Below are 27591 nucleotides of genomic sequence, written 5' to 3'. Positions count from 1 at the left end.
CGCGCCGGGGGAGGACGGGGAGCAGCGCCGCCGCCGCCGCCGCCGCCGCGGCCGGGCCCGTCCCCCTGCGCCTCCCCCGAGCACCATAGGCGGCTCCGGCAGCAAGATGTCCAACCGGGTGCTCTGCCGGGAGGCCAGCCACGCCGGCAGCTGGTACACAGCCTCAGGTACCGCCGTGAGTCAGCGCGGCGGCACCGGGCCGGGGGGAGGCTCCGGGGGGAGCCGGGGTGATGGGCGGCCTGAGGGGGGGGGGGGGGGGGTCGGTTGCGTGCTTTTTTTTTTTTTTTTTCTCTTCCAGGGAGCGAGGAGGTGTAAGGCGGCTGTGCGCGACGGGCTCCGAAGGGTTAGGGAGGAGATGCTGGCAGCGAAAGAGCGGAAGGTGGTGCTTTAGAGGGGGGAGCCCCGCGCGCTCCCTGAAGAAAATGGAAACCGGGGATAATGGCTTCGTGGCGTGCGTGTTTGGGAATAAACCTGGCTGCTTTTGGGGGCAGAACCCTCCTCTGTAGGATGCACGTTCATATTCCCACAGCTGTCGTGAAACCGATGTGCAAGGGGCAGTGTTTCCCTGGCCTGTGGAGTAGGGACCGATACAAAACACTTTGGTGAGCAAGAGGCTGTCATAAAGAACGCTTTGAGCTCAGAGAACAGAGAGAGCTATGATTAAAAAGATGTGTACTTTCAGGATCCTAAACTGACACCTAGATGTGAAAAGTCATGCGCTTGGCTGCAGCAGTTGCAGTTTTCTGTTTCCTCCCCAAATTAATGAATGGGGTATGAAGCAAAACAAACAAAAAATGGAAAGGGAAGTAAAGGAATACCCAGGGGAAGGTACTGCAGGAAGATGCAGACAGCGAGATAAGTAGCTGGGCTTCCAATGGTGGCTATGCAGGCTTGAGACAACAATGGAGGGGGACTGTTTTCCTTCTGAGCTTAATATTCGAAACAGAGCTGTTGTGCTCGTTACACAGCTGGTCTCAAATCTGCATCCAGGGGCTTGTGATTACGGTTTTTCCAGTTGTCTAGAAAGGTAGGCAATATTCTTTACAGCAAGTGAACAAAACCATGTCAAAGGTACGTTTAAGCGTGTGCAAGGACATCAAAATGTTAAGGCTTTGTGCTAGAACTTTCAAGCTCCTTAGTGCTATTTGTATTTTCATTTATTAATATGGCAGAAAATTGCCTTGCAGAGTGGAACGGCTAAATGACCTTACATAGATTTTTGTAGTTTGTTTGGTACTGGACTTCATACCAAGATACGGCAAATAAAACAAGATCTTTAGTTTCTTCATAATTTGTTTACAAAGCATAGGTACTGTGCTTTTTTCTTTTTTTTTTTTTTTTTTTTCCTCCTCCCCTGTACTAATTCAGTGCATAGCTCTGTGAGACTGCCCCATGGTAAGTCTGTGTGACCTGTTTGGCCAGTACGACCTGTCTGTGATGGGACAGCCAGAAGCATGTTGCTCTGTTGCTTTTGGGCTGTCTTCTGGTTATTGCTCGTCGAGGTGTGGGGTGGCTGCCCAGGCACCTCCAATGCAGGAAAACAGGAAAAAAACAATATTAAACTGAATCATGTTGTAACTAGTTATGGTGACTGTACTTGTAAAAGGTAAATGGTAACTGCTGGGGTGCGTGTGGTTGGGGTGGGTGGTTAATGCTGCATAGGCTGGAGCTTTGGGAGGTGTTATTTTCCTGTGTAGGGTTTTCCTTAAATGAGAAAACAGCTTTATGATGTCTCTTCCTGTAGAGCTATCACGTGCCATTTACACGGGGTATGTGAGAGCAGGAGTCCTCCCCGTTCAGCGAGGTAGGGACTTTGCTGCTGGTGGACTCGTTTTTGAGTGACGTTTAGGGAGGGTCCATAAAAACTGAAGAGGGAACAAATGAGGACCAAGAGGGTATGTGTTCACCATAGACATACTGTAGCATCCTGTATTTTAGACCAACATGGGCTTGTTTCTTCAACTTTGCTGTCTGAGGAAAGTCTGAATTTTACCATGTGGTTTCAACCTACGTAGCTTCAAGGATGCAGCTGAGGCAGGGATTCGAGTTGGAGCTGTAATAGTTCTTGGGTGCGTTCCTGTGATTCTCCAGGGACTATCTTGTCAAGTCTTCCTACCTACTCTCTGTGTGCTTACCATCTAGGCCCAGAAGTGATTTATGGGTTTTATATATAAACCCGTCAGCATTTAAGCTTCCCGTTTCCAGAAAACTGTTCTATTTCTATAGAGCTGAGCTTGCTTACACAGGACAAGCAGATGCTCTGGAAACCCTCATCCTACTACATAGTTAAGATGACTGTATTAGCATTCTCTGCTTGTCCAAAAGGGCAATGAGAAACATGATTCCTGAAGCACGTGTTCAAAATCATTACATCTGAAAGCATGTTGAAGAGGCGGTGTGAGGATGACCTCAGTTAAATGGCAGCTCATCCAGAGGTGCCTGGTACCCGAGGGTGAAACTTCAACAAAACGTCCAGGGTGATGCTTGGAGTCCTGGGGTGGTTTTTTGTTGTTGTTTGTTTTTACTGCAAAAGTAGAGCACCATTGCCATGCTTATAAAAACAAAACAAACAAAAACCCAACCAACTGTATCTGTAAGATCTGACTGGAAGTCCACTCTGGGAAAGAAGGACTTCAGTCAGCTGAGGAGGGGACCCTGGAAGCTGAGGGAGAGGAGGATGAAGGATAGATTCAAAATGAAAAACAGCTTTCGTGGCCAAAGGGTATCCTTGAACTGGGTTACCTGGCTCCAGGGGATGTGCTCCAGGAGTGGGAGCAGTATCAGAGGGGAAGCCACAACCAAGTAAGAGGGAGCCACTACTTTTCTTGGAGGCTGTACGCCATGTCTGTAGAAGGGTTTACAAGAAATACTGTTCCTTGTCTTTAGAGACTGATGGTTTTTGTGGGGCAGCAATTGCTTTGGCTGAAAGGAGGCTCTCGTTCCCTTTTCTATTTTCACCAGCTATGGGATAGGCACTGCTGAGCTGTTCTGCATTGGAAAACGTAAACATGCACTGTGCTCTAGTGAGAATACATCACCTAATTATATGATGCTAATAAACTTCTCAGAGCCAGTGAGACTGGCTGCGTAATTATGCACACCCAGGCACATCTACATGTTAGCGTGTCATGACTTACTGGAAGTAAACAACTTTGTTACACGAGGGAAAGTGACGGCCCAGGTAGAAGACATTACTGACTTCCATTTGTTGATGAAGTTGTGGCGGGCTTTGTAGTGATGGTATCACTTAGCTTCCGGTGTGTTCTTCATCCATAACACCTTGTAAAGGAAAACTTGCTTTGTAAGTTTCTGCAGTTGAGGATGTTGGTAGTCTTGGTTGAATTTTTCAGACCTTCTCTTGTAGAAAGAACTCTTGGTGTGGGGAAGTTCGTGTTCATTCCCCATCAGTCTGTGTAACATGTTAATGGGCTTCAGATGTGGACCTGCGGAGGTCAGCTTGGTCAGACAATTAGACGCGTTGTTCCTCCTCCTTAGCAGCAGCAGTGAAAATGGGAAGCTCTACAGGTAAGCTTCCAAACTGAAATAGTGTTATGACTGTTGCTGATAGTAGGCTACTGGTCTAAATAACCTATTTTCTCACTTGCAGGCTTTGAGCCATTTGTCTGCTTTTAAAAAAAGGTTTAAAATGGTATGTGGCGGGCCACTGCTTCTCTGGCATGGCAACCTGGTGTATGGGAGCTGCTAAAAACACTTGCAAAAATGAGAGAGGCATACTCTGGAAATGATCAACCTGTTGCACTGATCTCACATAGATTATTTCTTAAAATATCATTGCTCTGTGGTGAAAAATATTACACTGATTTATTTTTGGAAGAGAATCCTGCTGGGTTAATTCAACCACCTATCATCCAGACCTCTTGAGAAATTGATTTTGACCAGCAGGGGGAAGGAGAAGATTAAGGACAACATGAAACAAAAATGGTATAATTTTCCATGGCTTCAAATTCAGGACAGATGCATTCCTAGATACAAAAGGAGCAGCTAAAGTATAACAGGCATGGCATGCTGTCCTGAATACGGGCTATTTGCAGGACAGGGTGTGAATGCTCTCTCACGATTTACTCCTTCCTGCGAGTAGGTGCTGTAAGCATTGAGCCAGTTCTGTGTGGAAGCGGTCCACGCATTGAGGAAATAAGAATAAATATTAGCGTGTGTGTATCCACCTAGCTTTTCTCCTTACTCTGTGCACAGCATGCCATTACAAGTGAGATATCGCACGTTACGGCATTTAATGTGCTCTGTTCTCTGGCAGCTGGCTTGCCTTGCCTGCCTCCTGGAGGCGCCGATCAAGTGCTATAGCTCTCCTTAGTAGTGTTGGGTAAGTCCTGTCTCAGCCTTTCCCCCGTCAGTGGCATGCTGATACAGGCAAACACCGAGGATTTTAGCAAGCAATTCCAAATCATACGAGCAAAATCCGACTGAGTGCGTGAATAACAATACTACACGAGCTGAAATTGGCCCTGTAAAGCGAGTTTGTCATTGCGTTAGGTATGCTTTATTTCTCTGGCCACCATGACTAAACCTTAGTGGTCAGAAGTGTGCTTTCTGGTAGCCTGGGCCAAGTCCTTTGACCTCAGAGGAACTCAATTTCCATATGCTTATCGATGCAAACGTCAGTTGTCATAGTAATTGCTGTGCTGGCTTGAAAGGCCGTTGCATTTACTGTTTTCCAGAGTATTTGGTGTGATGAGCCAAGCAGATGTTCTGTCTCCACACAGAAGTTTGAAGAGGTTAAACCTCATGGTAGTCATTGCTGCTGCCCTGGCGGATGAGCCCCAAAGGAGACAGAATACGCAATATACAATAGGTATACAATACCTTCTGCTCCGGTACAGCCACTATCTTCTCACCAGGCATGCTGCCCACAATTTCAGGGTGCACGCTGCTGCTGGGATGTCTTTTGCTGACCCTCAGGGTTGCGGCATCGTACCTCAGCTCAGCGCAGAGACGCTCCTTTGTAGCGTGTTGGATCTGAGTCTCCGCAGTCGTACAAGTGGCTGGAAGTAAAGAATGTGAGCAGCCTTGTGGGTTGGACTATGAACACAGATGTAGGAAGGGCGTTGAGGAAGATGGATGCTATTTCATACAAGTTTTTTGGAAGTCCTTACCTCTGGTGTGCCAGGAGCCCTGGCATATTCCCACAAATTGGAATAACTCATCAAGGCTCATTCATAAACGTAATGTAGAAGTAATTCATCGCCATGGTGTTTGTGAATGGTCTTGAATGAGTGGATCCAGGAAAATAAATACAAAATTCACATGAGGGTCACTGAAATAAGAGGGAGTAGCGACCTGTTGTGAGAATTAGTGAAAGGAGCTTTGTGCAGGAGCAAGGTCATTAATTCATTGATCACAAAATTGTAATGTTGTGATATTAACTGGAGCATTTCAAATACAGCCAAGCACAAGTGTTCTTACCTTGCAGTCTGTGAACAACTAACTGCACTGTCTTGCAAATGTATAAATTATTTGCTTTGCAAGGTTAAATACTAAGCATAATGTTCTTCTTCATTTGGCCTTCTGTTTTTTTTAGAAATCATGTTGAAAGTGCGTCGTTGCTTTATCTTTTACAAATTGGTCAAGGAACACAACATTAATATGCAGACTGTATTATTCAACATTGTATACTGCAAAAGTATACCAAAATAAATTAAAATACAATTTCCGGGCTATTGTTTCTGGATGAGTCACTTAAATACACTTGGAACCAAGACACTCCAAGTAAAGAATGTGGATTCAATTTTTACAGTGCAACTGAAATTGAAAAAGAGCTTTACATTTGGTGTGCTCCCAGTGGTGTTAAATTAGGCCTGCAAGTATCACCTAGTGAATACTTTCACAAATTCAGATTACATTTAGCACCTAAGCGTTTTCTCATCAGAGCCCAAATCACTTTGATGGAGCTATAAAGCAGAAGGGCATTTGTTTGGATCTCCGAATGGCCTAACTGGGAAGGTAGGAAGGTATTTCATGAAGCTATGGAGGTACGTGTTGGCCAGTGCTCGTAACGGATGGAGGTAGCGTTTGACTATTTATTTCCCAATAACTTTCAGCAAAGGAAATTGAAGAGCTAGTGGAATACAGGAAAACTGGGACAGGCTGGTGGGAACTGCCACCAAAGCAGATTTCAATGTTTTGTTACAGCTTCAGCTTTATTTTCCCTTGTTCAAGCATTACCTGCTGTTTTATGTTCTTCTTGCAATGTTTATAATAGGAGTTTCTGTAGCCTGAGTGTAATCTTCATTTGTATCTTAATGTTTTCTTTTTCAGTTCTGTAGTTTGCATAAGTAAACTTCTGCTTTGCTTTTAGGCTGATAGCGCTGTTTCATCAGCGTTCAGTATTGGAAGAGTCTATATGGTAGCAGCAGAGAATGTGCTCATCAACATGAATCGTTGAAAATCATTTTCTGTTCCTGGCAAATCCTAGTCATTGTACGTACAAAGCTTGCTCTCTCTTTATTCAAGGATTTGGCCTTTGTTGCAGTTTAGAAACTGCAACAGTTTATAAAAAAAAAAAAAAAGGTTTTTTTCAAGTGGGGCCTGTGTTCCGTAAAACCACCATTGTATTTTCTTCAGTTTTAACTACGATGATAAACTTGTTAGCCTTCTGTCATGTTTCAGATTGGAGTTTGCCTGCCAAGTCAATTAAATGTTATTTATTCCCCTTCAAAGTTGAGGAGACCAGAGTTCCCGTAGTTCCAGTGATGAAAGTGATGTGTGCTAGCCCTGCAAGGTTTTGCTATTACTTACCTTGATTTTTCTAACACCTTACAATATCGAAGACTTAACAAGTATATCTGCTGTGATATTTATTAAAAGTACACTTAAGCCGTAAACTTTCTCATCTATGGGTAAAGGTAATGCAAAGATGTAAGGAGTAAAGTGCAGAAAAAACTGTTGGTTCCTGTAGAGTAGCTGATAATTAGATGAGGAACAGCTGAAAGTGTATAAGCTGGGGACAGGGTCTGCATTTTGGTTATTCACCATGTTATGAAAACAAAGCACAGAACATAAAAAAAAAAAAAAAAAAAAGCATTACTGTCGTCGTGCTCCACCACTGCTTGCCTTGCTGCAAGTGCTGTGTACATGCAACTGAGAGAGATTTGAGCAGGTTTCCCAGGTTGCTGCTCAGAATTTTGGTTGAGCTTTATGCTCGTCCAACAAAAGCAGCATTCACTGAGAATGATTGTTCAGAGCAAGCACCACATCTGGCCTGTCAAGCTGGACAGGTAGGTTTTGCATTGCTCTGGCCACAGCAGCCACCATTACCAAGCTTCCAGTGTACTGCATTGACACGTGACATATGAGTGCTTCAGTCTCATCCAACAAGGTGAGCTTGGCTGTGGGGAAGATGTTCTAGTTTGGCTTAACCCACAAAGCGTGTACTGTGACAGCTGTAAATTGAGGTGATGAACCAAAGCGTGTGACTGCCAGGTGTCTTTGATTCATTGGATAACACTGGCATGTATTTAACATGGAAGGATTCCTTCTTGCTTACTGTAGTGGACAATGTTGATTGTAAAAACAATGTCTTTTTGGCAGGAAATTTGAACAAAATCTGTCTGTTACTGTCTCCATAAATTTCTCTGGTGGAGACTTGGTCTGTACTTGCAATAATTCTTGATTTGGCATAACTTCTGCCAGTTTCCTAAACAAAACAGGATGCGAAATATCCACAGATAATCTCAGCATTCTTTAGTTTACAAGCCTGTATTTATACCTAATGTCATAGGATTGAAATCAGGTCATAATATTATGTTTCAGTGAAGCTTGTACGATAGATGAAGCAACAAAATACATCAATGGAAGGTCTTCTATTACAGTATTAATGCTAAAGCTACAGTATAAATGTCAATGCCTAAAAGTTGACTGTACATGGAAGTAGTATCCACTAGGGCTTTCTATCCTACTAACCTTTAAAAAAAAAAAAAAAAGTGTTGCTCAGTCTGCTGGTTTCCTCAAGCTGGGCTTTCCACCTCCTGCTAAAGAGGCAGGGACCTCTCCTGTGTTCCACTGCTGCGATAGGTTAGGTAGGCAGCACTCTTCTTTCTCCCTGCTTGTCAGCTTAGGAGCTAACTACTTCACTTGTCTCGGGGGCTATTTGCAAAGGCTTTATTCTAGTTCAACTGAAACCTGCACGTGAATAAAACTTAGTGCTCTTCATGAGGAAGCTATTCATCTCCTTTAATATAATTCCATATGGCAGAGCATACCTACTGTGATAATGTGGGTTTGTTTATATTGTATATATTTAATTCAAATATTTTGACTTTTGCCTTAAGCACTGTCATGTTTGATAAGTTAGAAGTAAAAACTCTACAAACACTTCAGGTTGATGCTACCAGTTGCTTTTTGTCCCTAGGTAATTTGGTAACGAGAAAATGCCAGTGTTAGGATATCCCCCTTGAAGTATTTGTAAGAACAGGAAGCTGCAGGTAGGCTGTGGTCCTGTCTGTTAATGTGAGGTCTGTTGGGGTGCTGGGGGTTGTTGGGTTGGGTTTAGCTAAAAGGTCAGATGGATATCTTGTACTCTCTGTTCTGCCTCTGTGTTAGTCCTTTGGAGAAAGAGATTTGATTACTTATTTCTACTAACTAAAAAATGAACTAACAACACTGGACAAAAAAAGCATATCTGCTCATATGGAAACTTGCATTAAGGATCTAAAAAGGCACCGTAAAGTTGCAGTGAAGGGGAAGAAGTCTGAAAGCAGATTTGTTACCTGGTCTTTAAGTAAATCCTGACAGAAGTTTCATCCCTTGGGTTATACAGATTTGTTAGCTATTTTATTGCCTCTAGAAAAAAAATGTTAGTTTGTCAGTCTGTCTGTACTCACAGACTAAGCAAGCCCGGGCATCATACTCTCCTACGTGTTCTTACTACGCTGTAACATCACAAGTTTTGGCCTGCTTTGAACACACATAAGGAATTTTAGAAAATTACCAGAAGTTCTGCACGTGGTCTTTAAACTGTTCACAGTGTTACCTGATTTGTCTTAAAGATAAATCGCCTTAACTGCCTTCTTAATCAAAAATAGCTGCTCGAGAAGGAGCAGAGGAAGCCACATACACTGCCTGGCTCAGGGAGAGTCCCGGGTCCGTCTGGGGCTGTCCCAAAGGTTCTGGCATTTCTGCTCTTGGGCTGCCACTGGACCTTTTTCAGGGAGAAGGGGGAAGATGGGGCAGTTTAAGTTTCTGGTTAATGGATGTTTGGAAAAGTTGTCTCCTAAAGAGCTTTTTTCAGAAAGTACTTGTATGTATTTTGGGAGAATTAGAAATTTTTTTTTTGCGAAGTCATTAGTGTCTTCTCTGTTAAATGTATAACAATAGTGATGACTCTGTAATAGAGTACTGCATTGTTAGTCCCCTAGTAGCTTGGAAAGAAGATGGAAATAGATTGATCTATTTTTCATTAGTTTCCCCAACAGCTTCCATTTTCTAAGTTGTCACTATCCTTATCTCCATTGCATGTCTCTGCTGCTTGTAATTTCCCCAAGCAACAGGAGCAGTAGAACAAAATTGATGTGTTGTTTATTTTTTTTTTACATTTTCACTGTTTCACAAAGTTACTGTATTACAGCAGTGACAGTGGCTAATCCATGCTGGTTTTTTTTGCCATGTGTATTGGGTTTATATGGTAAAGTTTTGGTAGCAGAGGGCTGTAGGTGTGGCTTCTGTGAGAAGAGTCCAGCGGGTGCCCCCTGTTAGATAGGGGCCAGCTCCAAAAGGGACCCACCGCTGGCCAGAGCCGAGTCAATAAATGAAGTTGTTCGCACCTCTGTGAGAGCAGATTTAGGAAAGGGGGGAAAAAACCTGCTGCACAACAGCAGCAGGGAGAGTGAGGATGAAAACCACCCCTGCAGACCCCAAGGTCAGTGCAGCAGGAGGGCAGGAGGTGCTCCAGGCACTCAGCAGCGGTTCCCCTGCGGCCTGTGGAGAGGCCCTTGGTGGAGCAGGCTGTCCCCCTGCAGCCCATGGGTCCCACATGGAGCAGATCTCCATGCTGCAGCCTGTGGAGAGGAGCCCACGCAGGAGCAGGGGGTCCGGGGGGAGCTGCCGGCCATGGGGGACCTGTGCTGGAGCAGTTTGCTCCTGGGGGATGGACCCCGTGGTACAGAGCCGTGTGGGAGCAGCTCTTGAAGAGCTGCTGCCTGTGGGCAGCCCCCGCAGGCTCAGTTCGGGAAGGACGGCATCCCGTGGGAGGGACCCCGCGTGGAGCAGGGGCAGGGAGTGACCGTGAAGGAGCGGCAGAGATGAAGCTTCAGGGACTGACCATAGCCCCCATTTCCCTCCACCACTCAGGGGGAGGATACAGAAGAGGGTGAATGAGGGAAAAGTGTTTTTAGGTAGAGTTTCTCACTGCTCTAGCTTGTTAGTAATAGGTAATAAACTACATTAATTTCCCTATGCTGAGTCAGTTTTGCCCATGATGATAACTGTTGAGTGATCTCCCTGTCCTTATCTCAATCCTTGAGTCCTTTTCATTGTATTTTCTCCCTGTTTCCCTTTGAGGAGGGGGGAGTGAGAGAGCAGTTGTGGTGGAGCTTGGCTGCCCAGCTGGTAAAACCACTACAGCATGTTAAAGCTGTAGGCAGCATCTGAGGCATTTGAAGCAATTGTTGGTACAGGGGAACAGCGTTGCACCTTCTACATGTAAGTGTTCACCTTCTGCCTGTAAGCAAGTGTATTCTTTGCAACCACAAAGGAAGGCCCCACCCTTCCACATGAAATGGTTGAATTTAAGTTTGCTAGACAAAAAAAAAAAAGGTGGCTTTGATTTCTTTCTCCCCTTCATCCCTCAGCTTTCCAGAGGAAGCTTCTCAGCTTCATCACTGAGGAGTGACTGGCTGGCTTCTGCAGAAGCTGCCATCTTTGCTAAGTTCTGTGGAGCCATAGGCAGCTACTTAGACAGCTGTCAACTGGAGATCTGGTCAGTTTGGAATACGGCTGTGAAATAGTTTCAGGAATTTAATTTGATTTTTTTTTTTTCCTGGCAGTTGGTGGCCTTACACCTGCATAAGGAAGATGTATGTGGTGCACGGTGGAAGAAAAGCAGCTTACTGTGTCATGAATTACACACAAACTCTGCTGACATACAGTTCTGCCAAAAGCACAGAGTGAACTGAAAGAAGTGTCTTTTTTTCCTCTTTGCTCATAATAACCTATAACAATAGCAGGTTAATGATTTTTACTTGGAGATTTTTGTATTCTTCATATTAAAGAAAGTGGTGCTGTACCTACCAGACTTGCTTCTTCAGAAGTAGTTTATGTCAAAAAGTTTTCTTTGTAATGAAAGATACTAAGTGTGCCTTTTGATGTTGTATTTCTAGAAGGCCTTTTTATTCTCCATTCAGTTAGCTAACAAGTGACACTTGCCATTTGTTGAGGTACAGGATTTAGGAAACAAAATGTTGAATACTGCGTTGACTGATTACCCAAGCTAATGTTTCCAGGAATATATGTACTTGTAGTATATGTTGAGTGATCAGAAGTGGTTATGGAATTAGTATTAGCATGGTATTTTCTCACTTTAGCTGTCTTCTGTGTATTTACAGTTTTCCAGGTTACAGTATGTAAAGTATGACATCTTTCCATATTGGCCTCTCTTGGCAGACGTTGTCTTGACTTTTTACTTCTGAATTTTGGGAATGTTAGCCTCCCTTTTGAGATTGGTAGGCACCCTTTCTAATGACGTTCATGTCTCCAGAGAGTAAGAAACAATGAGGGTTTGTTATGGATGGGCAATAAATGATCGTCAAAGCCTAGCAGGTTGAAGCTTTTCTAGTGTGAACTTAAACATTATGTGTGTGTTGGTTTTTACCCTTTTCTTTTTGTTTTTAAGGTTGAAATATGGAGTTAGAAGTTGAGGATGACTTTAAATCTGTTGGACTGTATTTGTTAATTTTGGAGGTTATTTTTTTATGGCTTCAGTATTTCCTTGCCTCTTCATAGGACCCCAGCTGAATGCACAACTAGAAGGCTGGCTTTCTCAAGTACAGTCCACAAAGAGACCTGCTAGAGCCATTATTGCACCGTAAGTTTGAAGTTTATTTTTGGTGTATATGTATGGGTTGAGTTGTTAAACAGTTGCATATTCAGAGTGATTTTTGAGAATGGGTGAAGACTTGCCTGTAACTGAAAGGAATGTTGTGTGGTTTCTAAATATTTTGAATCTGCAGTGGAAGTGGCATACGTCTGTGCATGTTTTGGTATATGATTAATTTCCTCTTACAGGTGCTTAGAAGACATACTGTTTCCCTAGTGGCCCACTAAGACAGGTGGAATGGCAGCCTAAGATGACAACTCTTTCAATGCACTTGTAGTACAGAACTGCTATGTATGTTAAAAAATAAACAAAAAAAAGCAACAAAAAGAAGACAACTTTGCAAAGCTTATCAGCTGTAGTGAAACATTATTCAGCAATCCAAAATGGTTTGCTTTTGTGTTTCGGTGTTTTAAGTTTTTGTTTATTTTTGGTCCACAGGAGAAACAGGGGCCATCTAAATTATTTAGATAGAATTAAATTTAATGACAATAGTTGAGATGTATAAGAAAAGTATGTTTGTTATTCCAGTTTATTATGAGTAGGAAGGAAATGCTAGAAAAAGTACCTTAATTAACTTCTTGTTTTTCCTGTCGTAACACAGTGTTAACATAATGGCAGAAGTATTCCATAATACTATCAAATTGGTGGAAGGAATTGTCCCAGGTCTGCCTTAGTCTTTGTCGCAGAAATATCTGTAAAGAGGTCTTTCAACTGTGGGTTAGGTAACTTGGGTTCTTTTTCCAGAACTGCTGGATATCTTTCTATGGTCTTGCCACAGTGCTTCATTCACCTATGCCTTTCTTGTGAAGTGGGATGGAGCTAGTAATGTTTTGTGAAAGACTTCAAAAAGCTTGCAGCAGAGGGTGCCTTTCAGAAGGCTCTGTTGGCATTGTCAAATAATTTGCCTTGCTGATTAACTAGATCTCAGTTGCTGGTTTTGTACCTAGTGTGTACAATACTACTGTTTTGAAGTAAAATCCAGGAGTAGTTTTGAGGATGACTTGCTCCAGGTATCATCTGTGTATGTACGTGCACGCATACATACAAATACAAAATCTTCCAGTGATGCCAATGGGGAGTGTGCATCTTCAAACATCTGACGTGTCCCAGGACTTGTGGCACACATCATTTTCAGTGTCATTCTCTAAAAACATTGTCTGGAAAGCTCAAGTTGAGCTGTTGCAAGGTGCTGCTGAGCAATCATGAGCTGTTTTCTACTACCTGGCCTGGGACCTCAGACAGTGGATGTTCTCTGGAATTAATGCTTTTAGCAGCTCAGCTGGATTTTTTTTCCTGTTTTTAACAGTCTTAAAATGGATCTTAAGTTTTGGATGTTGTCTTTGAAACAAGTAGTCAGAATAATTACAGGTGTTTCTGGAACAGAGTAGTAACATGAGGCAAAGTCTCTAGGTGAGAATGATAGGAAATGATAAGAGCATGTGTCTTGTTCTCTGCAGTAAAAACTGCAGTGCTGCATTCGACTCCTTCCTATGTGCCCATTTATTCTGTTGCTGAGGTGCTCTTCGTTGACAGAACATTTCTATACTCCGTTTACTTGTTTTAACACGTAGTGTGTTTTTGCCAGACCCGTCTACTGTCCTTATTCAGTCACCAGAGCGTGGTTAGGAGAGCTTTCTCCAACAGCTTGCTGTTACCATGTCTTATGGCTGTGCTCTTAGGATTGCTATGAGCTTCTGGTAGTATGTGATTGTGTAGTCTGCCCACTAGTATCTTTTACAATTAAGGAAAGGTACTTTGATCAGGAAGCTGACATACTAATCACTGCCAGTTATTTAACGAATATATCACATGTACAGGACTGCAGCGGTGCTTTCCAGCTCTTCCATGAATTGTTTTTTCAATCATTCTTGTTTGGGAATAAAGATGTTAACATTTAATAATAGTTTAAACATTATATATGTTGTACAAAATGTTAACACATTAAATATTGATTTGTAGCCATGCAGGATATACATATTGTGGATCTTGTGCAGCCCATGCTTACAAACAAGTGGATCCTAATATTACGTGAGTATTGCAGTTTTTCTTTAGAAAGCTTAAGATGATTCTTAATGCAGTTCTTTTTGTTCTTTGTTTTTACACCTTGAAGTACTAAATTCTTTTTTTACTCTTTTTAGTCTTTTATATATCTATTACTCTTTCACCTTGTAAATGCTCAGTTTGATTAGATCTTACAAAAGAAGAATATTTTGCAGTATTTTTGAAGAAGAAAATGTAAAGCAATATTTTCAAAAATTCTTGAGAATTGTTGGCAACTACTTTGGAAGGGAGGGGTTAAAGGTCTTCTTTTGCAAAATAATAACACACAATTTACTTTGATGCTCCATTGCTTTTATAAAAGCCTGAGCCTTTTTTATTTAACTGGTTGCAGGGTGTCTTTGTTTCTATTTTGTGGTTTGTTTGTTTTTTGTGGGAGGTTTGTTTGTTTTTAAATATAAAAATATTTGATCAAAATTCTGCATTGGTTTTTCAGTGCAGGATTATGGGCTGAATGCTACCAGGATTCTCTTCTGCTGTGGAGAAAAAGTGACCATTGTGTGTATATAATATTTGAAGTCAGTGAAAGTTACTTGTAATAATTTTAAATGGACTTCTGTTACTAATAGCACCACAGTTTAAAAATAAAACTCCCAAATTAAAACAAAACCCACTGTAGCCTGTGCCTGCCTCTGAAAATACCAAGTCATTTATTCTAGAAAGAAATAAAATTCTTACATATTTGGACTGCAACATTTTTTAAAAATGTCTCCAGTATTTACTTGGAGTATGTATTTGGCAGTGTTATCATAAAAACTGGCTGTGTTTATCAGTTGTTTATGAGATAACATGTAATACTCCCCAAAGACAGTGTTTTGTATACATTCTAAGCTATTGTAAACAAAGTGAAGATAACTTACAGTGTGACAGAGAACTGGTTTCTCTAAAACTTTCAGACCGAGTTGCATTCCCCAGTTTCAGTGACACAGTGAGTTGACTGAACTTTCTGGATCGTTTGCTGGTTTATTGCTTTGAATGTTTAGAATTTGGCAGAGTATAATTAATCTTTCAGCCAAAGTTTTGAACACTTGGATTTTTTGTTTGTATGAGCACTGTCAACAGCGTTAGTATTTTAATATCGATTGCTATAACATTCCACATGCAAGGGGAAAAAAAATCTCTGAATGTATCCCATCGCCTTAGTTGAGTACAGAAACAACATCTTAGGATCTTGATTTGGAAGAAGTTGCATTTCCTATAGATTTTCTAAAGTCTTGTGGCAGGAGAACTCTAACATCTAATCAAGAGCTGTGAACTGATGAAATGATATGATGATGATGGGTGAAAGCTTCCAGTATCAGCTGATGCTATGAAAGTGTGGGTCCAAATCCCTGTTGTTAAGGCAACAGCTGGGTAAATACAGCCTTCGGGAATAGCCTTACTTCAAGTTTTACCAAATTCCAATTTAAGCCGATCAAATAAATAAGTGAAAGGCTCTATAAAGATGATAAATCTATAACCCTCATTTTGGGGGTACATGCCTGTAGTTGTTGACAGTGATGTATAACTAGAGGTTGAGATGGTCCATGGCAAGAAACCAAAAATCTATTGTAAGGGGCTACGATTCAGCCTTAAAATGAGTCTACTTAATGGCTAGTAGATTAGTGCCCTCTGATACGTAACCTGTTTAAGAGGTTTAAGGCTACGTGAAGCATTATTGAACTGATCTCAAATCATTTCTCAGATACTGAGCAAGGCTGGGTCATTGATTGATCCGTGGTTTCATGCACAATAGAGAAAATCTCTACCATTAACCACCAGGTAACTGCCGAAACTATCACTTTGTACGTCAGCGTTTTTCTTAAATTTGTTGCTCTAAACCAGGTCTCCGTGCAATTGCTGTTGTCTAAATTCTGGGCTTTTTTGTTAATCGTTGTAGCCGAAAAATTTTCATTCTTGGGCCTTCCCATCACGTGCCCCTTTCCCGATGTGCACTTTCCAGTGTGGACATTTATAGAACACCTCTGTATGATCTCCGAATTGACCAAAAGAGTAAGTGCCTAATAAAGCTTACGTGTTGTAGACTGCTGGGGCTTTAGTACTAACTGTGGCAGTGCAGTGCTGAGGACCCTCGCATTGTTGGGCACGTCATTGCTTTTATGTGGCATACAAATGTAAAACTTTTTACTCCAATGAAAGCTAACTTCTGGAAGATCCTGGTGGTTGCAGGCATTGCTATATTAAAATCTGAATGTGTCTTTTGCTCCTGCATGTAAAGAACTATCAGTCTCTGCTTATCTTTCCCGTTACGAGTGTGCGCCTGTTGGCAAATGATCTTTAAAAGGGATCTCAAAATTAAAAAGTGTTACATTTGAGTAATAGCCCCCTACACACCTGCTCAACCATTCTGCACAGTATTGTCTGCAAAGAAGATAGCACTTGAGTTGGCTTGAGTTTATTTCTAATAATGGAACAACAAGCTAGCTGTATTTGGATGCACTATTGCACGTGACTTTTTGTAAAAAGTAGTGGAATACTTAGAGAACTAAAACCGTTAGTCCATGAAACACCAATCTTTCAGACTAAGCTTAAAACTGCAATGAAGATGATCTTGATGTTTTAATATTCATGTATTTCAAGGCATATTTAAATAATACACTAGCTTTTTCAGAAGAGCTAATTAGCCAAATTTGTGTTGCTATTTCATTATGGCTGTGATGAATCAAGCTAGTTTGGGCTTTCTGCACAGTGCCTGCAGAAATTACCTTAGGTAACAAATGTTTCAGTTTTTGTAGAACTTCTTCATGGAATGGAGAACAAAGCAGAGCCCTACATCAAACTGTTCATCAAGTAGACTGTTCTCCAATGCAGAGATCACTCTGTTTGCATTTCACCAAGTGCACTTAAGAGAAGAAAAGATAACCTATAGGTGCGAATTACTTAGTCAATTTTTGCTGTCTCTAGACCTCATAGTTCAGTTAATGGTAAATTTGATTAAATAGCAATATGTCCAGTAATGACTCAGCTGGTCAACTCTTTTTGAAACACTATGACGTAGTTTGGGAAAATAAGAATTCAATGATTAGGCCGATGCATGTATATCATCAAATGTTTTATTTTGTTGTTTAGATTTTGTATCATAACTGAAAATCTTCCTGCATACTAACAAGGCCACTGATTTAACACACTTATTTGTGAATTGAGTAAGCTATGTTTGTGTCTCTGATTTTAACATAGTTTTAATCTGAAACTGATTTTAAAAAAAGTGGTTTATGTTGACAACTCTTGGAGGCAGGTAATTTGATTTAATGGACTTGGTTTTGATAATGATGCACTGTATTTTGCTTTTTATGTCTGGGGGTAAAAATAACTATTTCGATTCATTTCAGTTTATGGAGAATTGTGGAAGACTGGAATGTTTGAGCGTATGTCTCTACAGACAGATGAAGATGAACACAGTATTGAAATGCATTTGCCTTATACTGCTAAAGCCATGGAAAGGTACTAGGGCTAATTACTACTTGTCCAAGAATGAGCATTAGGTGCATTAAAATGCAGTTGAAACATTGAAGGTACAGTAGGAAGAAATAATACCCTTCATAGGGATTTACTTACTGCAGTCCCTCATCCCCCAGTAAAAAAAATTTGGGGAGGAAGGCTCAGAGATGAACATTTGTTGCAGTAATAGAAACTGTGAGTGGAACAAACTCCTGAATAATGAAATTGGAACACCCATTACTAAAGAGTTTATAAGTTATATTGACTTATTAGAGTTAGTATTATACATTCTTACAGGACTCTTTCTGAATAGCTGATTTTTTTCCTTTTTGCAAGGCATTTCTGAAAATTTCAAATACTAATGGGTGTTTCCTGTGCAAGTTTAAATTTGTTTGGAACATTGATATCAGGGGTCCGTCTACAACTGCTATTTCAGATGAGTACTTTGGAAAAAAAAAATACGATTATTAAAAGTAATGGTTTTTGTCAATCTTTTTTTTCCTGTCTTATTTTACTTTTCTTCTATGGCATTTTAAATTTCCACTGGAGTATCAATATATATATCTGGCTGCCATCTTGAGCATTTTCATAGCTCCTGGAAAAGTACCCAACATCAGTGCAGCACTTACACAGAGAGAATTTCATGCTTTATTAATTGGTTTCACTGCATCTTTTCTTTTTTTGTTGACCTGGTGTTTTCACCTTGCAGCAAAAATAGATGCTGTTTTGGGGAGGGAGTTGTTTTGTGAAATTGAAGTAGTTTCAGGCTTTAAAACAACTTCGTAGTATGATCTTATCAAATTAACTCTATTTTTAGTTCAGTAGTGACCTTTTAAATCATTCTGCCATTTGTTAGCAAGCCCTAAAAAACCTTAAGATGCCAGTTAAATTACAACCTTTTTTTCTTTTGCTTGTAAGCCATAAGGATGAGTTTACTATTATTCCTGTGTTGGTCGGAGCACTGAGTGAGACAAAAGAGCAGGAATTTGGAAAACTCTTCAGTAAATACCTAGCTGATCCTAGTAACCTCTTTGTGGTTTCTTCTGACTTTTGCCATTGGGGTAAGTTTCACATCTCTTCATTATAGTAGTACAATGAATATTTTGTAGTTATTTTTAAAGAATGTCTTTCGTATAAAGTATTTTAATTTCTTGTAAATGTATCTTTGAAACTTAAGCACCTTTGTAAAGCTAAAAAAAAAAAAGGATATCTTTAAATTTGGAACAATAGATAAAAAATAACGTAACATCTTTTCAGTATAGTGGAGGAAAGAAGTGGTGAAGGTGTATGGTTTATAAGCATCTCTTCACTGTTGCAATAAAATGTGTCTGAAGTTTCTTGCCTTTTTTTTTTTTTTTTTTTTTTACCCTTAAGCATCTCAATGGAATTTGCAAAGCTAACTAGGTAAAAAGTCACTGGACATGGCAACATCCCCCTTTGCTGGAAATAAGTTTTGTATGTTTTATTGCTGGGTAAGATAGCAGATGGAGTATTTATGCCAGTTCACCAGAGTTATCCCAGTTCATCTTGGTGGCAGAACTTCCAGAAGCCTTGACTTCTGTCCTTCTGCTTTAATGCTTTGTTTTCGTTTTAAGTGTGACAATAACTGGAAAAGGAACTGCTTCAGAAACATGTGTTTGATATTACACAACAGACCTTCTTCTCTTTTTTTCATGGTCATCTTTGGTCACCTTTTGTAATTAAGTTCATATTTTACTCATCTTTGAACTGTGGAATAGCTGGAGCTATATAAGAATGACCTGCGCTCTGTTGTGGCTAATGAACCATCTAGAACGGTTAATTGAATTATCATGAACTTTTTCCTTTAACCTTTATTTACAGTGGGTATTGTTGTGCAAACACAAGTAGCTTGACTCCAGGGTTGACTTCTATCTAAAGAGGGATAGTAAAAAAATACTGCTTTACTTGTTAATTTATAGAATTGGAGTCCAAGGCATTAACAGGTAATTAATAAGTGGTACTGCAGTGTCAGTTCTACATAGTAGGTTTTTCTTTTCAAGTACAGCTGCCCTTCCCATGTAGTTTTTTTTACTTCACTTCTGGGCTGCTACTTTGGTGATTGCCCTAGAATTTCCTCAGTGGAACTAAGACGTGTGAAATAAATGAGGATTACTACTTACAGATGTTATAGTTTCAATTACTTTGTAAGTACTAGGGAGTGTTTTAGCTACAATTTTTCCCTTTTTTATTTTATACATGATTTTTGTTTCAAGGTCAGAGGTTCCGTTACAGTTACTATGATGAATCCCAAGGAGAAATTTATAGATCCATTGAGCACCTAGATAAAATGGTAAGTTTTCAGATTTGGTGGAACTAACTAACAAATTTCTCCTGTACTTTACATTACTTTGAACACTTTAGAAATTTCTCTAACAAAGTATTGCAGATTAGCGATTTTTATCAAATGTGTACTTTTCCTTTGCTTACCAGAAAAAGAACTTAGCTGTTGTTTTTAGCCAATATCTTCTGTTTTACTGAGTGTGCACAGTCTATTGTGGGTATAATCTAGTAAACATCACTTGAGAGTAAATGCATGTTCACCTACTTAAAATCCCCCAGTGTAACTAAATTCCTGTCCATGCACCTTCTTATGTTTATGGGAAGCAATGAAAATTATTAATTGAGTATTGTGGTAGTTCAGACTTGATAGCTATGATACCTGCACATTGAAAGAGCATCGTCATTACGTCAATGGTTTCAGCATCGTTCATTTTAAAGAGGAAAGGCTGTAGTGGGTTGTGCTAGTTAGGAAAATGGAAGTCCCTGTTTCCTTGGGTGTAGTCTTACCCCCCTTCTACTCTGTAGTAGGTGGTGGGGAAAAGTACTAGACTCTACTTTGTTCAAGGTTTGGCAAAGGACTGGAGGGAATGCTAAGTACACAAAAGAGCATGATGCCAATTTTGTTGCATTTTCTTTGCAATCAATCACAGGAGCCAAGGATTTTTTTTTTTAAATGAAAAAACAATAGTTAATTTTCAAAACTATATTTAAGCTACAGAAGAGAAGCAATTCTCCTGGAAACAAATGGCTTTAAAATTCAACTAAAAAATATCAGATAATTTCTGCAACTTTTGTAAATCTCTTGGAAGAGACAGCTGTTGTTATTTAGGGCATGTTTATTAATTATCTCCTCCTCTTCATGCCCTCCCCCCCCTTCCCCCACTTGTCTTGAAGGAATAAAATAATAAATCTGTTGGAGAAATCTCTGGAATTTTTTGCTTTCTGTATCCATATTAACATCCTTGGTTTTCACCATTCATTGCTGGAATGGAAACAGAATAATTTGCCTTTGTTCTACTTACGGCATTTTTAATAATTCCCATTCTCAGTTGAGAGGTTTCTCTTTGTTATGAAGACGAGTGTTTTTGCAGAGTCCCAGGATTTGCAGCTCTGCTTGTTTTGTAGGAGAGCAGATTAAGGTGCATTAGCAAACGTTGGTTTCCCCTTGCTAATTTCTGCACTGAAAGCTTGTAGGAGGACTGGACTTTGGCATTTAATTACTCTTGGTGAATACGTTGCTTTGTGTTAATTCTTACCGTTTGTAGTTACTCAGCCAACAGGAAATGACACTTTTTGTAACACTGCTGAAAATGATGCCTACTGTACGTGGTTTACTAACTCTAAAAGTACTTTCTTTTCAGTCTTGAGTTTAATTTGAAAACTAAACGTGCTGCATGGCAATATACTTTCTTTTCCTGTTGGCTAATATCATGTATATGTGAATATATGATTCCACATCCAGACTTCGTGCAGAGCAGGCTAGGCTTGTGGTGGGTTTTGGAAATTTCTTTCTAGCAGTATTATGTGATCATTGGGACATCAGGCACAATGCCACAAAGATCTCCCTGTAATGTTGTGCCAGCGTTTTAGAGGAGTTCGTTCAATGTTATGTGCCTTGCTCAGCTACCTCTGTTTCCTTAGATGAATGTTAAATTTTTGTAATGTGATATGGCATGCTAAAGAGGCTCGTATTGTTATAACCACCAGGCTTCTCCAAAGAGAAAGTAATGTAAATCCCGTTATGAGGGGACAACAGTCTCTTAGTTAGATCAGGCCTTAAGTGCATTTGTGTGGTTTTCCTAGCTTGTGCATAAGCAGCACTAAAGCAACACGAAACATTCTGGGCACTGAAGATTTAGTAATCTGTTACCACTGTAAGAAATTTCATTTGCTGTAATTTTATTTAGAGCCCTTAGACTCGAGCATAAAATATACGGAGTAGTAAATATTGCTGGGGAAACATCAGTTTCTCCATGGCAACTCTTACTGCGACCACGCTGTTGCCCTGGAGGTGCCTCAGTGCACCCTGCAGTGTGACCGCTGCCAGGGGTGCACGTCCCCCTGATTAATAGGGGGACCTTGGGGAAGAATCCTCAAATGAAGAGCTGCAATGAGGCAGCTGATGCACAATACTCTGTAAATCACAGCCTGATACCTGCCAACTTCTTAAAGAAGAGCTGGGGAGTATTCCCTAATAGATCGCTGAGGAGTAATTATTCGTTGATTATGGCTAGCCAGAAAATGCAGACTGAGCACTTCAATCTGCTCTGCCAGATTGCTTGTTTTATATCTAGTTGTGAAACCTTATACCTCGCTCGAGTCAGTGGGAGGTTTTTCTTTCCCTGAATACTGAAAGGGGAAGGGACACGGGGGAGGATAAGGCAAAGAGCTGTGCAGAAGCAGCGCGCAGCCTGGCTGGCTTTTGAGGTGGCTCCAACGAAATGCTGAACTCTGGAGGTTTCTGTGGTGTCACTCCAGTGCGTTAGCGCCTTCCACGGTGCTCCAGCCCAGGAGGAAATTTTAGCTTGGGCATCACACAAGACATGACTTTCTGACTGGGTGCCAAGCCTTCCATTCTTTACTGTGTCCAGCCAGTGATCTTCCTTTCGCTTGTTTATCTCCTGGTCCGAGTGATTCATATGTGCAAGGAGAGTTGGACTGACTAGTGCTGAACCCAAGTCTGTTCCCAGTTCCAGAAGTGTGCTACTAGTATTTTGGCTTTTCTTTTGAAGTGTGAAGAAGCACCTGAGGTAACTGGTTGCAAACTTAAACTTCTACAATCCTTTGACTGGTTTATAGCCTGTGGGGGCTGTCTTTTGAGTTTTTGTCAACTGGTAGATACTTGGTCCCGTAGGGATCATTTTGTAGACTGTAAAGGCTTTTAATTATATGACATGCAGTATGCTAGGATATTGCAGATTCCATTTACAATGTCTGGTTAACTGAGATATGCTATTGCTATGGGGTGCCGTAATAACCATATGATAAGCTACAGAACTGTGTGATAGTTTGCATCTTTATCATGTGATTTTTTTGTCATGCATTTTAATACAGCTGGACGTGATCCAGAACAGTTACGTTGAATGCTGGTAATTTCTGACTAGCTTCATACTTCTTTCTGGAATAAACAAAACACAACCTGACAGAAGTATTTCCTTTGTTCTCAAAATCATTTTAGACTGAGAAACAACCTTGGGAATCTTTGCTGCTCTGCCACAATTTTAAAATTGGAAATATATGGTAATTCCTTACAGCTGAATGCTGACAGGATAATACCAATTTCCTATGGCTTTTCTCAAATCTGTGGTCTATGGAGTTCGGATGACATTTGCTGGGATGAACTGTGTAGCTCTAAATGTTTTGCAGTGCTGATTTGTGCATAGAAATAAGCTTACAAGGCATTCTGATAAATCCATGTCCATTCACTTGAGGCAAATGCTCAAATGCACATGCACAGTGTGTTCTGGTGACATACGGCTATAATATAAGCTCCTCAATTGAGCAACCATTCTTTTTTTTAAAAAGTCACAGGAGTGTTTACTAATGGATAAAATATGTTCTTACGAGCTGTTCAGTATCTGACCAAGTGCCTTATGCATGTTTGCTCTCACTTGAGAATGCAGATAAGATTTTGGTTCTGCTTTCTCTAGCTGTGTATTGACATGTGCTGTTTACAAGTAAAAGTATGGTTCAAAAACATGCTTCTTAAATGTCTTAGAAAGGCAATGATGTCTGTGTAATCACTGCTAGTCAGAGAATAGCTACCTGTATTTTTTGGCACTCGTTCAGGTTCTGTAGGTCTGGAGTGAGTAACAGCTGTAATTACCAGTCAGGGGTCCAAACACCCGCTCCACGACCCTGGAAGAACTGAACTCTTGCCAGCAATTGGTCAGCATAGCTTGGTTTATTTTTTCCGTAAAATCGATCTCTCTGTGAAATCATCCCATGTCTGTTTTTAGTTAAAACTACACAAAGGTGGTGGTTATGGTTGGTGTTATCTAATCCTCCCGGACTCTCTCGGGAATCTCTAGCTCCTCCATGCTAAGCTGTGATCCAGTCTGAATAATTGGCGTATCTGCCAGATCAGCCGACACCCTTGCAGAGTATTCGAGAGGTTTCAGTCCTGAGGTGGAGACTTCAGACAGACTGACTGCTTCCTGTATCATGATTTCTCCTTTTATCACCTACGCTTTCCTAAAAGCAGGGGAAGGGGTTGAGACAATCAGAGAAAGAAGAAGCCTATGGAGAAATTCCCTCTGATCTTGCTTTCTAATATTAGACTTCCTATTGTTCCCATGCAAAGTATGTTTTTTTTCCAGTCTCTGAGGAAAACCTCTGTTCCTTCAGCTACATGCAAGGGGCACAGCTATGTGTCGTACTGAATTAGTAAGTGTCTGGGGCTCATTTACCCGGTGAAGGGAATTAATCATCTTCAGAGGAAGGAAAAACAGCAGAGAATGGAGGCTAGTAAAGCTAAAATAGCAAAGCCATGATGAAACCCAGACAATAATTAAGTTAGACCTGCTTTAAACTACTTTAATAGTATTTGATTTGCTAGGTGGGGATAGAGCAAGGATAGTCTGTATCTGCAGTTGCAGGTTTCTTTTTGCCTTTTGAGAATGCAAATGTTTGTATGCGTGGAAAGCTTTATTTTGCATACAAGTGTTGGCTTTAACAGTATAACTAACTCTGTGGGATCATGGGTCTCACTAAGATGGAAAAAAAAGCATGTCTAGATGTGATGGCCTCATGTAATGTGGAGGCATCGTCTCCTGGCTCGTAGGGTTCTGTCGTGCACCGTTGTGTTTAGAGATGTTCCTCATCTGCTTTTTATGCTCCGAGCAGATGACCGGCCTGTGCACAGATCAACTGCCTTGAATGCTTGATGTGTCTAGCGTACGTTGCACTTGCTATGTGCTTGAATTGCACGTGTATATTGATGATTTGTCTAGGGTGTTTGGATATCCGTAAGTCTGAGGCAAGCGCTCTGTCATGAATGCTGTTAACAGGGAGAAGAGATGGAGGAAAGCTTCTTTCTACTTTGCTCTTTTAGTAAACTTGTTATTGCAGTACAAAATCCTACGAAAGCAGGGCATCCTTGGAGGTGGGGGTCATCTAGTCTGCGGGAGCAGCTTTTTTAACATGAGCTTCGTTGATGTCTACAAGGATAGCTTCACAGATCTTTGGATCATTGACAGCTTTGGAAGAGCTCCTGCACTTTTTGCTTGTTAGGAGGTGGCAACAAGAAGACCACAAGCTAGACTCTCACGTGCTGAGATTCCCTTGATACCCTTGTTAGAACATAGAGGGTTTTACTTCTCAAGTACTCTGTTGTCGTAAGTAGGTGATGCATAAACACCTGCTTAGGAATGTGTGAAGTAATCATGGCTATCAATTCTCTTCCAGGGTATGAACATTATAGAGCAACTAGATCCTGTATCTTTTAGCAATTACTTGAAGAAATACCATAATACAATATGTGGAAGACATCCTATTGGTGTATTATTAAATGTAAGTAATTTTTGGGCCGTTACAAAGCACAACCTCTAGCAAAATGTTTGCGTTTGTTTTAAATATAATATTGCTGGAGTATTCGTTAGCCCTGAAGTGGCAAGTATTGAATTAATTTATTTTTCCCAAGTGTTCTCAGTTTGGTTTCTAATTTCCTTGTCTTGCACGTAGACGAATGTTCTTACAAGGGCAAAGGTTTTCAGTTGCCTGAGGGAGATGAGGTACCGTGTTCGTTTTGAATTTCAGTGAAATAGTCATTCACTTTCTCTTGGCACTTAAAACAAAATCTATCTCCATGAAGAAGTACATACTTCTATGAATCAATACTTAGAAACATACTTCATGTATATATTTTTTCAGTATTGCTATTAGCTAGCCGTCATGAATGCCTTGTGATGTGTGACAGCGTTTTTGAGTTTCTGCAAATATGATGAGAAATTGCCTCTAAGTATGAGTGCAGTGCACTGTTAACCCATAAATTTATGGCAATTAGAGTTCAGATTAACTGGTACTTTCTAGCTACCGTATTCTGCTTTGGTGACGCAGTGCAGGCATAAACCTGGCTTAACTTAGTTATTTAAATTGGGTCACAGTTGCTTTACTGATGGAGTGCTGCAGATTTATCATATTGCTTGAGTGAATCTCCACTATATTTTTAAGGTAATTTAAGTCTAAAACATGAGGCATGTTAACCTTTTTATGGGGGAAAACTTAGTTCAGTGGAAATCTGTGAAGAACAGCAAGATGAATCTTTTGAAGTGAGGCCTATAAAAGTTTATATGAGCAATATCAATATTGGGGATGCATGTAGCAAAATTCAGTACTATGGCTTAACTCTACATAAACATCCAATTCTTAACCTCAAATAATGATTAGTTTTGCAATTAATCTCAGCTAAACTGTTCATTTCTTTCAGTTTTCACACTTAATATACTTGATATATTCTTTTTCCTTAATGGAAAAAAATGCTGTCTAAGAAGTGTTAATAGTGGTATTTTGTTCTGGTTATATCTGTTTCTGCGTGCATTCCCCATAGATCCTCTGGAAAGCATGCTTTTAGTTCTGTTTTGAACAATTGTTTAGTATTGCTTAATATGGCTGCATAGATATACCTAATGTGGTATGGGGAGCATCTGTGGATGAAACAGCACAGAAATGGTTTAGCTCCGCAAGTTACTCAGAGGTTCTTGTTTTCTTAAGGGAGTGTGCAAGAACTCCCAGGGGGCTAGTGGGAGGACTGAGATCTAGAAAATGTCATGAATTATTTCACTGATCCTTTTTTTTTTTTTTTAACTCTCCTCAGGCTATCAACGAGCTCCAGAAGAATGGAATGAATATGAGCTTTTCATTTTTGAATTATGCTCAGTCAAGCCAGTGTCGAAACTGGCAAGACAGCTCAGTGAGTTATGCAGCTGGAGCACTTATGGTCCACTGAACCTCTGAATGCTCAGGGATGGCACCTGCACACACTCTGTATACGGGGTCCCAGCCTAGCCCTTACAAAGATACAGTCCCTGGTCTTTGGGTATACTGAAACCTCAAACTAATAGAACTTTCTTCTTTTCTAGTAGGTGTAGTCCTTCCTTAGTTTCAACTCATTTAAAAATGCTTTCTTGTTTAGGACAATGGAAGGAAGGCTGGTATCGAAACATTGTGGGTTGTTTTTTTTTTTAGAAAAGGTAATGGCTATGAAGGTATGGTGGCAGACAGTCCTTACAAATGCAACATGTAAAGCATTTACCATATCCTAAATTTGCACTCTTTGCAGACCTGTGCACATGTACTCAGCTTTCAGAATAGTTTTGCAAGTTGTAAATGGAAAAAGGGGTGGAAGCTTTTTAATAAAAGAAAAAAGGAAAACAATGCATTTATAAATGATCCTGTATTAGAATATAATAAAACTCCAGTATAGTCAGTTACTACCCGTGATGTACAACAGATATCTTCTATTTTAGTTGCTAATAAAGGGCTACACAAACCAAAATAGTCTGATTTAAACTTATTGCTTTGTGTTCTGTATGTGGCTGCTTGTCATTAACATCCTTTATCCTCAGTTCTTAGGCTTGATAATTCAGCCATTCCGTAAAATACTTTAGAATGTATTTGATATTCAACATTTGTTATGACTACTTCATTTACAGATTTTTTATCTTAAACCTGCACTATGAGTTCAGCTGTGCAAAAGGTTTTTAAAATTCTTTTGTATATTTTAATTTTGG

At 40.4% G+C, this 27591-nt stretch overlaps 1 protein-coding gene across 2 annotated transcripts; it reads left to right on the top strand.

The window, feature by feature from the left end:
• On the top strand, nucleotides 1-27356 carry MEMO1 (mediator of cell motility 1). 2 transcript variants are annotated; one of them, XM_035561115.2, is made up of 9 exons: nucleotides 1-167; nucleotides 11971-12052; nucleotides 14024-14092; nucleotides 16002-16114; nucleotides 17452-17563; nucleotides 18479-18621; nucleotides 19795-19871; nucleotides 25268-25372; nucleotides 26676-27356. In XM_035561115.2, exons 1-9 carry the CDS (start codon nucleotides 107-109, stop codon nucleotides 26805-26807), a joined length of 894 nt encoding a protein of 297 aa, XP_035417008.1. In that variant the 5' UTR covers nucleotides 1-106; the 3' UTR covers nucleotides 26808-27356. The 2 variants fall into 2 exon arrangements, with proteins under 2 accessions (XP_035417008.1, XP_035417018.1); XM_035561125.1 differs by lacking the exons at nucleotides 1-167; nucleotides 11971-12052; nucleotides 18479-18621.
• Nucleotides 27357-27591: the final 235 nt, after the last annotated feature.

The sequence above is a fragment of the Cygnus atratus genome, chromosome 3 (assembly GCF_013377495.2).
Source record: "Cygnus atratus isolate AKBS03 ecotype Queensland, Australia chromosome 3, CAtr_DNAZoo_HiC_assembly, whole genome shotgun sequence".
Taxonomy (NCBI): Eukaryota; Metazoa; Chordata; class Aves; order Anseriformes; family Anatidae; genus Cygnus; species Cygnus atratus.
This window is presented reverse-complemented; position numbering and strand designations above follow the sequence as displayed.